Here is a 12,982-nt window from a genome sequence, read left to right on the forward strand (position 1 = left end):
TAAGTTCTGAAAGACATACATTGTTCATATTTGTGGGGGGGGGGGAGGGTATGCTATGTAGTGTTGTCTGTTCTCAAACTCTAGATTTTCTTGCCAGTCCCTCAAGTGCTAGAGTTATAAATATGTGCCACTATACCTAGCTTATAAACCAAATATTTTAAAAAATCTTAAGTCTTCCTGTTATTCAAGGTTTTCTGCATTCTGCTCAGATCTATTTTCCCATCCAGTTATCCATCAGTTGCAAATATGAAACAATACTCCTAAGCAGGCTGCTTTCCCACAGCTCCCCTATAAGGATATTTTTCAGTTCACTGTGACCCTCTCATTTCCTTCCTCATATTAATTCCTCACATTCAACTACCATTCTTCAAGCCTGATTCTTCACCTATTCTCTAATCTATTTTCAGAAAACAACTAATATACTAAAATTCAGATCTTGGCTCTTACTAATTTTAAATTTTACTTAATTTTTAACAATGTCCTCAATTAAGTGTGCACTCCACAGGGGCAAGTATAGGTAGGAGGAATTGAAGACAGTTGTTCTATTGGTTCCTTTGAATGCTATGGGGATTTTAAATATGAAGTACTATTGCTAATCTCTGGATCTAGGCACAGTAAAGTCATTTTTTTGGATATGTTGGCTTTCTGTTGTACTTGATTTAGATAAACTATGATTAGTGAGCTATAAGAGAAGACCAATGTTTAATGGAATTTACTTACAAGTGGAGTCTTACAACATAATTAGAAAATACCTTTATCAGCACAGATAGCTTAATAGCATGTTCTCCTGGTAGTTTACAATGCAACTGTATAGTTTTTCATATGAAGAGATGACGAAGAAACAACTGGGCATACCATAATTAAAACCATTTGGCACACTGGGAGAGATATTGTTTAAACAACAGTTCAACAGATGCAATACCTATACTCTTTCAAATATTTTTTTCTTACTGGTGATGGTAACTCATCCCTGTAATGTTAGCTACTCAGGAGGCTGAGATCTGAGGATAATGGTTCAAAGCCAGCCTATGTAGAGAACTCTGTGAGACTACACATACAGTTAACCAGTAAATGGGCACTGGAGGCAGCTCAAGAGATACAGCACCAACCATGAACAAGAAAATAAAGCAAAAGTGTGAGGCCCAGAGTCCAAGACTTGGTACCACCTCCCTCCCTGTTTTTCTTTTTCTTTTTTTTCCCATAGGTAAAAGATTTTATTCAAAGAACAGAACATACTAAGCCATGTAAATATATCAGAGTACAAAATACTTATAGACATTGTCCCAGGGGCCATTATTCTTCAGAATCTGGGGCGTAGTTATGATTGGCCTCCAAGAATTACCTGTTTGGGTCATGCTAAAGAGAAGTCATAGTTATTTTGAAACAACAACAAACCTCTTAAAATCTCTCTTCCAGGCTAGGCACATAGCTTAGCAGTAGAGTACTCCCTTAGCATGCACAATGCCTTGGGCTCAATTCCTCGGTACCACATACTTGGAAAAAAGCTGGAGATGATGCTGTAGCTTAAGTGGCAGAGCAACTAACCTTGAGCAAAAAATGTCCAAGGACACTGCCCAGTGCCTTGAGTTCAAGCCCCAGGACTGGCAAGAAAAAAAAATCTTCCAATTATGTGTGCATTGGTGCCATTTATTGTCTAGTGTAGGACATCTCCCTAACCCATCTCTGGAAAGTGTTTTCTTTGTTCATTTTTGGCATCTCACCTCTTGAGCTGACTGTACTTTCCTGAGTTTATTCTCTTCTCTTTCCTATTTATTGTTCTTTTCTCATTGCCTTGTCTCACAGTGCTGTTCCCAGCTTCTTCATTTCACCATTTCTAACCTATTTGTTTCTTTTTTCTTCTACATTGAGAAAGTTAAGCTATAGCTGATGGATCATATAGAAGATTCTAGGGGTTATGGGATATCAATTCATTCAGCAAAGCTGAATTTCAAAGAGATTTCACTTGTAAGAATTTAGTAACATTACTTACAAGTCTTTATTGTAAGGATTTGGAGATTTGAATTTGGGGATTTCAAGTCGTGTAATGAAGATATAATGAACCCATATGGTTGAAAACCTGTAGGTGAGTTAAGTACAGTTCTTTCCCAATAGTTAAAGATGAAGACCCAAGTACAAAGGCATGTTTCTGGAAGAAAAAAAAATATTTTCAAAGTCTGTATTGTATAAGACTTGGTAAGTTGAATGATATTTTCTGTTTTCCTTTATAGGCTGTTGGTATTTCCGGTAAATCTGCCATGGTCACAAAGTCTTTAGAATACCCTGGTGAAATATTAAAATACATCAAACCCTATTTGGGGATGAAAAAAAAAAGAATACATACCCATCATCTCATAAGTCAGATGTAGCCCTGTTTTTATTTTTCTTGATTGAAACAATTTATTTTTATATTAGTTCTCAATTAAAATAAAAATGAGAATCATTATTGCTTGACATATTTAATTTATAAAAGGGCGTGCATGCCTATAATCCTACCTATTCAGGAAGCTGAGTTCTAGGCACTGTGGTTCAAATCCAGCCCTTGCAGTGAAGTCTGTGAAACTCTTACTATAGTTAATCACCCAAAAAATCAGAAGTGAAGATGTGACTCAAATGGTAGGAAAGCAGCCTTCAGTGAAAAAGCTAAGGGATAGAACCCAGTCCCTGAGTTCAAGCTTTAGTAAACACACACACACACACACACACATACACACACACACACACACACACCAGGCTGTTTGTCTTTTTTTTTTTTTTTTTGCCAGTCCTGAGCTTGAGCTCAGGGCTGAAGCACTGTCCTTGGACTTTCTCAAGGCTAGAGTTCTACCCCTTGAACCTCAGCACCACTTCTGGGTTTTTTCTATGTACGTGGTACTGAGGAATCAAACCTGGGTCTTCATGTATACTAGGCAAGCACTCTACCATTAGGCCAAACTCCGGGCCCCAGCTTGTCCTCTTTTTGTCTAGCTCTTTCAACTATTGAAAGACTCAATAGTTCTTTCACTGTTCAGGAATATTCTACCATATAGTTACAGCAAACTGTGCTCATCCTTTGTTGTAACATTTCAGTGTCTTGTAACTCTTGCAAAAGAAAGGTGGTTGGAACATGAGTATTCATGTATATGTCTTTATCTTTATACAGATACATGTTTTATTTCTCTTGACTAAGTAACTAGGAATAGTCAGATCGCTAGGCAGTTCACCTTCAATTCTTTAAGAATGTGTTGGATTATTTTTTAAATGGAACTATTTTATGTTCTTACAAAAGTGTATGGAGTTGCAGTAGATTCATATAGTCACAGATCCTTGACATTGTCAGTCTACTCAAATGTAGCCATTTTAGTGGTTCTAATTTACATTTGCCAAAGAACTAAAAATGTTGAGCATTTTTGTGCTACTTTACAGTATCACTTCTTTGGGAAAATGACTATTCAAATCTTTTGCCAACTTTGATATTGTCTTATCAATGGGTTACAAAGAGTTCTTTTTGATACAAATTCCTTGTCCAATTGTTTTTACAAGTGCTTACTGTCCATAAATTGCCTTTTAATTTTGTCTTAAACTGTACCTTTCAAATGTTTCGTTTCAATGACCTACAAGTTATCAACATTGTTTCAATTTTATACTGACTTTTGTGTCTCTATGTTGTTCTTCTACAGGCTCCATATTTTCAATCATAAATTTAAATTTATGATCCATTTTGATGTTTCTGTTTGTTTTTGTAAGAAGTGTAAGAACAGCAGCTGAAAAGATGATCCATTTCCACTGAATAGCTTTGACATTTTTCAGAATGTGTATTTACGAATTATCTATTCTACCCAAAAGATCTATACTTCTGTTTATACACCTAAACCACATTGCCCTGATTGCAATAGTTTTAGTGTTTTAACTACCAAATTTAATCTCCTCCCCTTCCCCCAAATTGCTTTCTAAGCTATTCCAGTCCTCTTTTATTTCCATAAAATTTTGGAAATAGTTGTCAATCTCAGTAACATGCCTCCTAGGATTTGATAGGATAGCACTGGACAGAGTTGAATTTGGAAAGATAAGGTATTTTAGCAATATTGCTTTCCAAATCATGGAGATGTGACTCTATTTACATGTTTTCTTTGTTCCCTTTCATTAGTGCTTTGTTGTGGTCAGCATAACAGATCTTTCACATTCCTTATTTGATTCATATGTGAATATTCCATAGGAGTTTCTCTGCATGTACTTTTGTGTAAACCTATTGGCATATACTTGTAAATTATTTTCAGTTTCTTTTTTTCTTCCTCTTCTTTTTTTTTTTTGCGAGTCCTGCGCTTTTAACTCAGGGCCTGAGCATTGTCCTTGGGCTTTCTCAAGGCTAGTACTCTACCACTTGAGGCACAGCACCACTTCTAGCTTTTCTATGTATGTATGTGATACCGAGGAATCGAACCTGTGTCTTCATGCATGTGAGACAAGTACTCTACCACTAGGCCAAACTCCCCGCCCTTGTTTTCAATTTCTAATTGCTGTTATTATACAGAAATAAAACAGATCTTTGTACACTGACTTTGTGAATTGCAACTCTATTCCCATTTAATATTCTACTTATTTTGTTTTTTTCTCCAGATAATAAAGACAACTGTGAATAATTTGTATATTTTCTCAATACATATGTCACTTCATTCTCTTGATGTAATATCTCCCATTTTATACTAAATAAATACAAGTTCAAAAACTTGTATTCTATTTCTACTCTGTTGAGAATTTTTAAAGGTGAATGCTGAATTTTGCCATACGCTGAGAAAAATGTGATTTTTTTTTTCCCTCTTTGGTCTGTTCTACTTTAGATGGTTTCTTTTTATTCTGCTGCTTACTTAGGTGGACTGATTTTCAAACATTGAGCCAATCTTGCATTGGAATGGACTCTTAGTCAAAATATTTGATATTATGTTGCATTAAATATTATTTTGCTGAGGATATGTATCAATGTTAATAAGGAATCTTTGGCTATAATCTTCTGTCTGTCCCAGGCTTGATAGGAGGATGATGGATTCATAAAATGAGTTGGTAATGATTCTATATTATTTTTCTGGTATTTCTTCAATGCTGGGTACATGTCGCTAATGAAGACATTTAGGGATGGAATTTTCCTTGTTGCTTCTTAATTTACATTTCCTTATATGACTTTTAACTATTTAGGTTACCTATTTCTTGAATAAGCTTTGATCATTTCTCTCAATTGTCAGTTTTATGATAAAGTTGTTTGTAGCCCTATTGTCCTTTTAAGTTGTTGATAGAATTTTGGCCCTGTTCTCTTTCATTTCTGATTTTGTGATGTATGTCTTCTTTGTCTTTGTTTTCATGAGTCTGGCTAAAAGTTTGCCCATTTTCTTGATCTTTTCAAAATGCTAACTTTTGATTTCTCTCTACTGTTTTTCTCAATTTCATTGATTTCTTTAAATTCCATTGCTTTAGGTTTAATTTGTTCTTTTCTGCTCTAAATGTGGAGTTACTTCATAGATGAGAACTTTGGGTTATATTTCCTGGTGGGGGTGTGCTTTAGTTGTTCCCACACATTTTGATATGCTTTGTTTTATATCAATTTAGTTAAAAATATAATTTGCCTCTTCCTTTTTGATTCATGGAGAAATAATTGCTTTATTCCCATAAATCTGTGAGTTTCCTGATATCTTTCAATTGTTGGATTCTATTTAATCCTGTCATGATAAAGGGCATAGTTCACATGATATGATGTTAAATGAATATGTTTAAGAATATTTCATGGTATGAAATTTGCTGATTTTTGGTAAATTTCCCACATACACAAGATAGCAATGTGTATTCTTCTGTTTGGGGGTAGAATGACCTATAAATATCGATAGTTATTGTTTTGGTGTTATTGTTTATTCTTGCTCTATTAATTGTGTAGGGGTTATTCAAATTCACCTTTACAATCATGTGAGGTCTTGCTCTTTCACTGGTAATGTTCATTTATCTGAAGTCTACGATGTCTGAAAATAGTATATTTAGTCTACCATTTGACTAATATTTACATTGTCTATTGTTTCCATATTTGCTTATAATCTATTTTCATCTTTATATATCAGAGCTTTTTGAGCCAGGTGTGGTGGCATGTGCTTGTAGTCCCAGCTACTCAGGAGATTGAGGCAGTAAGATCACTTGAGTCCAGGAGTTCGAAGAAAATCTGGGCAATACAGTAAGATTATGGAAAGAAGAAAAGAGGAAAGGAGGGTGGGAGGGAGGGAAGGAGGGAAAGAAAAACAGCTTTATTATACACAGTTGGGTCTTTTTTATTTAATTTGACAATCTTTGTCATTTAATTAATATGCTATGGATATTTTGTTTACTAAATTACAATTTGTCATCTTAACAGCTATTTTATGGTGTTCTTTTGTTTCTCTTGTACCTCTTTCTTTCTGCTTTAGGTGAATTATTCTTTATAATTCAATTTTATCTCCACAACTGTATTACTATTTTGAAAATGTATTACTGTTCATTTTGAAAATTTATACTATTCAGCTTTAAACTTAGTTTACTTTCAAACAATTTTACATAAAAGAATTAAGTATATGTATTGCACTGTAAGTACACAATGACCTAAATTTTGGGCTATTGTTGTCATATATTTTGTTTATATTTTCTACAAACCCATAATGTATGCTATTTTTCAGTGAATTGTCTTTTAGAATGATTAAAAATAAGGCAGCAGTCTTTCTATTTACTATTAATCACAACTGTAATATTTCAAGGATTTTTAAAAATACAGTCTGGAGTTTCTGTGTGGTATTCTATTCCTTCCACATGAAAACCTTCCTATTATATTTATAGCATAGTTTGCTGCTAATGAGCACTCTCAGCTCTTGTGTAAAGTTTTTCCCTTTTGAATGTTCTTCCCATTGGAATGTAATTCAGGATGGACAATTTTGTTTGTTCATTTTAGCATCTCATTAAGTAGTTTTGCTGTTGCAGTTCTTGGACCTATTTGAATAAAATGTAAAATATTTTTCTTTGCTGTCATTAAGATTATAAATTGTGTCAATATGATGTATCCAGATTAAATAAAATTGCTTAGAGTTTTCTGAGCTTTGTGGCTTGATACTGTTTGAAAATTGGCAGCAGTTATTTCTGTTTCCTCTGTTCTAGTATTTCTCTCTTCTCCATATAAGATGCCAGTGTATTCCCAGTTATGGCATATTGAGTGCTTTTAACCTTTTACTTTTGGTACTACCTCAATTTAGGTGCTATTTATCTATTTCATGTTTACTGATTCTTTCTTCATCTGTAACAGGCTTGCTTACAGGCCCAAAGGCATACTTTATCTGTTACTGCTTTTTGTTTATTTATTTTTAATTTTTAAACTTTTACTTTTACTTGTTCTTATAGTTTCTCTCTTCTAAAATCCCTCATCTGTCCTAGAATGTTGTCCACTGAACCCTTTGGCATGTTAATCACAGGCATTTAAAATTCCATCTTGGATTGTACCAATTCCTGGATTCTGTCTTACTCTATTAATTTCTTCTTTCTTGCCAGGTGGTTGATCTTTCCTGCTTCTATATTTTTATTCTCTTAAGTAATAATGAAGTATAATAAAAATCAATGAACTAAAATAGTATTTATGGTTAGAAGTGGACATACACCATTTTCTATTAGAACATTAGCATTTGAGACAGTTAGTCTGGCCAGGAGTTCCTTATTTAGGATTTGTTATAGTAAATCACTAGCCCCAAATCACTCTAGTTCTACCTTGTGTTTAAGTTGAGTTGTCAAAGGATTTTGCTTAATTCCCGAACTCTTAGCTTTTAACCTCTGTTCATTCTTGCTTCTTTATACAGCATAGGTTTGCTGTTTTTCTTTTTAGTTCTGGTATCAAACCTTGAACTCGGGGCTTTCAGTTCTTGCCAGGCTTTAAAAAAAAAATTGTTCACAGGAGGTCCAGCTTTTTGCTGCTTAATTGGAGATTAGAGTCTTGGGTTGACTTTTCCTCAGATTTCAGCCTCTTTAGTAACCAGTATTATAGGCATGCACCACCAGTACCCAGCTTTGGACTGGTGCTCCTTGCTACTTAGTGCTTGCTACTTTACTCTGGAGTCCAAGTTCTGTTGTTGGGGGCTAATCTAAATTTTAGATGAACTCTGTGCTCCTTAATAATGACAAATAAGATTTCTCAGAGATCATATCCGTACTTTAATGTTATGATAATCTTTAATGGCCTACAGCCAGGATACCTTCTTATTTCTCCATCAGGGATAGAGGGTTTTTCTCTTTTCTCTCCTTGTCATAACAGGTCTCATTCAATGCCCTAGTGCGAGAAGGTTTGCTGTCCCCACAGCAATCCTGTGGGGCTTGTGATTTATAATTTTCTCATAGGGTAATTGCTCCCCTCCTCTAAGTCTATGCCAATAAAAAAAATCTTTTCCCAGCTCTCTGCCTTGCATTCAGTTCTCCTAGGCATCTTTAACTCTGAGGATGGGACAAACTTTCCATTTTCTATCAGCTTCCAGGGGACCCACATTCTCCTGCTACTCTACATTCAGTTTTTTAGCAATGTTTTGTAAAAAAAATGCTCATCTTATTTATTTATTTTATTGCCAGCCATGGGGATGGAACTCATTGCCCTTGGGTTTTCTCAAGGCTAGAATTCTACCACTTGAGCCACAGCACCACTTCCGGCTTTTTGCTATATTTGTGGTACTAAGGAATTGAACCTGGGTATTCATGACATGCTAGGCAAGCACTCTAAAACTGGGCCACACTCCCAGCCCCTCACCTTATTTTTTCTCACTTGTTTGCAATTTGCATGGAATCTTTCCTTCATGCTCTCTCAAGGCATGCATTCCTCTCTCCTTGGAAGTAATTGCCCTTGCTTGCATAGGCAATTATAACTTCACTTCCTATTGGGTTTGAGAAAAGTTATGATTTTGTAGCTCACAGATTTCTTGTTGTAAGTGTGGGTGTGATACTCTTTCACATTTTCTCCATCCTGTCAAACTAAACATATTCTATCCATTGTTTGAATTTTGTAAACAAAACATTCATGAAGAACATAATGATAATGAAGTTGGTGAGTTATTGGTGCAACAATAAACTAGTAGAACAGAATAGAGACCAGAAATAAACCCAGACATTTCATTTACATATAAGGTGGCACCAAAGAGCATAACAAGAAAAAATCAAGATGTATTGTAGAACTAAATGTAAGAGGCAAAACAATTATAGCTCCAGAAGTAAGGATAGGATGTCTTAGACCATTTTGTGTTATTGTAATAAAATATTTAAGGCTGGGTCAGTTATAAATAGATTTATTTAGTTCACAATTTAGAGATTCGAGAATAATACTGATGTGCTCAGCTCTGGATAGGATGGCATTGCAATGGCAGAAAGACTGCAGGAATAGTGGGTGGTATTAACAGAAGTGGTAAATGGTGTATGCCAAAGAGAGATCCAGAGGTACCAGGCTCACTGTAAAACCAACCTTCTTACAAAGTCCTGCGAAAGTAAGAATGCACTCAAGAAAGAAAAGCATTTGCCTGCTACACATGAACCTTCAAGGAATAAAGCATACCCAAACCAGAGTAGACAATATCTTCATAACCTTGAGGTATAATATAAAAATCAGTAACAAATTTGAAACATTACAATTAAAATTTTGTTTTTATCAAAAGTTATCACAAGAGAAAGGGAGGCAAATCATTGGTACGTAAGTACTGACAAAGGTTCATATCAAGAATATATAAGGGGCCAAGAGTATATGTAGCCTAATGGTAGAGTGCTTGCCTAGCATGCACAAAGCCCTGGGTTTGATTCCTTGGTACACAGTAAAAGCTGGAAGTGGTGCTGTGGCTCAAGTGGCAGAGCAGTAGCCTTGCGAAAAAGGTGTCCAAGTACTGTGCCTAGGCCCTGAGTTCAAGCCCTCAGGACTTGACAGAATACAAAAATGAGCAAAAATTGTAACAAGGTAAGGAGGATGTCCAATTAGCAAGTATGTATGTATTGTATTATGTATGTATGTATGTATGTATGTATGTATGTATGTAAAGTTGTTCAACATTATTTGTAATTAGGGAAATGCAAAATAAATGCAATGAAGTTAGTAAATAAGTACCAGTAAATTTCTCAGAAGGAATTTTAAAAAAAATCTAAGCACATGGGCACTATGAAAACATGTATAGAAATGTTTAAACACTGTCATCAATCTAAATGACCATCTACAGTGCAGTGAGCAAATTGTGTATATTAATTACACTCTAGTAAAGAAGATGAGCAAGCTGGCCACAGTGGCTCATGACTGTAATCCTAGCTACTCAGGAGGCTGAGATCTGAGAATCACGGTTCAAAGCCAGCCTGGGCAATACAAAGCCAGGAGACTCTGATTTCCAATTAATCACTAGAAAATGGGAAGTGGGGCTGTGGCTTAAGGGCAGGGTGGTAGCCTTGAGCTGAAGAGCTCTAGGGCAGCAACCAGGGGGAGGGCAATAGCCTGGAGCTAAGCACCTAGGCCAGAGTTCAAGCCCCATGACCTCCCAGGCAAAAAAAAAAAAAAAAAAAAGAAAAGATGAGCAAATATGTGGTAACAAGCAATAAGAGATAAGAGATGTGGGTGTTAGAAACAGTATAGAGAAAAAGTAGCCACCACAGTAACACTATAGAGAACAAAAGCAGCCAATATTGAACAAAAGAATATCTACTGCATACTTTCTCTAAATACAAGATTTAGGTATTAGGTGAAACTGCACAAAGATATGTTAACTTTGTATGGAAGGAGGAAGTAGAAATTGGGAGAGAACCCCAGAGCTTCTAGGAGATTGGCTGCGTTCGTTGTTTTTTTTTTTTTTTTTTTTTTTTTTTTTTGCCAGTCCTGGGGCTTGAACTCAGGGCCTGGTTCTTAACACTTTTTGCTTAAGGCTAGCACTCTACAGCTTGAGCCACAGTACCACCTCCAGCTTGTTCTGTGTATGTGGTACAGAGGAATAGAACCCAGGGCTTTGTGCATGTTAGATGATCACTCTACCACTAGGCTACTCTCCCGGCTCTGTGTTCTACTTTTTAACCTGATTTGTAGTCACATGCATGTTCACTGTGTATATATTTACATCTTGATTGTTTTACTGCATATGTTGTGTACTTCAGAATAATGTCCTCCAGCAGCTAACAAAGGTGTTGACCATTGGTGAATTTGCTTTTTACTAGACATGCTTCAAATGGAGTGGTAGGACCATCTAAACACTAACGTACTCTTCAACTTTGGCTTTTTAGGATTCTATGAAGAGATTTTTTTCTTTTTCTTAGAGTCAGGTTTGAAACTGAGGGATGTGAACTTCATTCACATAAGAGCTGAAATTGTAGCTTTAGTACTGACAATACTCAATACGAGCAGATGAATGATCACAATGAACTACCAAATCCTGTATCCAAAGCAAACATGGACACCTTCATATTTTTTGTGACCTTCCTACAAAATCCTAGGTAGAAGCTGAAAAAGAAATTCAGAGTACCTCAGGCAGAAATTTTCTCATAAGATGAACCAATGCTTTACTGGAGAGAGCAGAGTGAGGGAGGGAGCTTAGTTCCCTTCTAGGATAGTAGAATGTTACTTTCTTCACTCCACAGAAACATGATAAATGAGTAATAAATATCACCCCTCAGCAACTAGCAGACTAAACTGTGCAAGTGTGTATCTTTGAAGAGAGCACTGTGAAACTTAACAAAGACAGCTATGGACAAATTTTTAGAATAAGCTTAGCTCTCCTGTTTATAGCTTCCACTTCAACAACAGCAAACATACTCCAATCACACAAACATTTTCCTTATAGTAAAAGTCAAGGAGACTTCACTAGAAGTAAAGATATACAGAAGATCCAATTTTGTTTGTGAGTAAAGAGTTGTTTTTTTTTTAATTTCTCAGTTAGATCTTTTAAATTTAAGCAACTGTGAAGTTTATTTAAATCATTCTTTTTCAAAGTTAAGTTTGGTCTAAGCACTTGCTTTTTATTGCAGAAATATTCAATGGGTAATCCAAATTGTCCTTTTCCTAAACAGACGATAAAAGCACAAATACTTAAAACTTTAAGTCATTGGTTTTTTTTCTCTCAGTGATTAATGATTACTGTGTGCACAAAGGTTTTAATTCACAATGTGAATCAGTATGAATAATTTGATCCAGAAAATTTCGGTTCACATATAGCAGAGCATGTTTTAAAAAAAATTTAGTTTTATTTTGAGATCACAGTAGATTTACATGTACTGTAAGAAGTAACGAAGCCAGGTTTTTAGACCTAGACTCAATGTCTAGGAGTCACAAGTTAGGTCCGTCCACTCACATCCACAAGCCAAATAAAACCAACAGGGGGAATGGCCGAGAAAGATGTATTCCATGGCAGCCGTGGGAAAACAGCACTTCAATTCATCTTCAGAAGTCTTCAGGTGTAGACACTTGCTTCAGATTAAATGAGGAGGACTAAGGACAGGGAATGAGACAGGTATGCATAGCTCATACAGTTTCAAGTCATAGGTGTAAGAAGTTTTTACTTTATTACTAGAACAGAACAGAAGCAAGGTGGTCTCCTGAATTCTGACTCTTTGCTTTACGATAACAAGACACTGCTTGTTTAAAGGGCAATTTGCCTTCCTTAAAATAAAATAGTTATCTGTGAATTTGGTCTTTCTTGGAGTCCATGGTGATGGCAAAGTTGACTGAAACAGATAACTACTCAGATAAAGGGAACAGATACAGAGTTGAGAGATATTTAATTCACAGGACATGGCAACTTCTTTTTCTCTGTCTGGGGCTTCAAATCAGGGTGTGAGCACTGTCCTTGGGATTTCTCAAGGCTAGTGCTCTACCATTGGGGCCATAGCACCACTTCTGGCTTTTTCTGTGTATGTGATACCGAGGAATGCAATCCTCGGCTTTGTGCATGCTACGCAAGCACTCTACTACTAAGACACATCCCCAGCTCCACAAAAGTATCTTTTAAGTTGCCTCTTACATTAATAC

The 12,982-nt window shown here is 35.7% G+C and overlaps 1 protein-coding gene across 3 annotated transcripts in view; it reads right to left on the reverse strand.

Annotated features, from left to right (window-relative positions):
- Nucleotides 1–12,982, reverse strand: part of Nubpl (NUBP iron-sulfur cluster assembly factor, mitochondrial) — a 217,367-nt gene that overhangs the window by 47,814 nt on the left and 156,571 nt on the right. For 2 of the 3 annotated variants that reach the window (XM_090345206.1, XM_090345204.1), the window contains one exon: nt 12,176–12,442. The exons of the other annotated variant lie outside the window; for it this stretch is intronic. In XM_090345206.1, the coding sequence (XP_090201332.1) occupies nt 12,395–12,442 (48 nt within the window). In that variant the 3' untranslated portion in view covers nt 12,176–12,394. Of the gene's footprint in view, nt 1–12,175; nt 12,443–12,982 lie in introns of those variants that run through there. 3 annotated transcript variants of the gene reach the window in all.

Source organism: Megascapheus bottae, chromosome 14 (assembly GCF_031878675.1).
Source record: "Megascapheus bottae isolate mThoBot1 chromosome 14, mThoBot2.hap1, whole genome shotgun sequence".
Classification (NCBI taxonomy): Eukaryota; Metazoa; Chordata; class Mammalia; order Rodentia; family Geomyidae; genus Megascapheus; species Megascapheus bottae.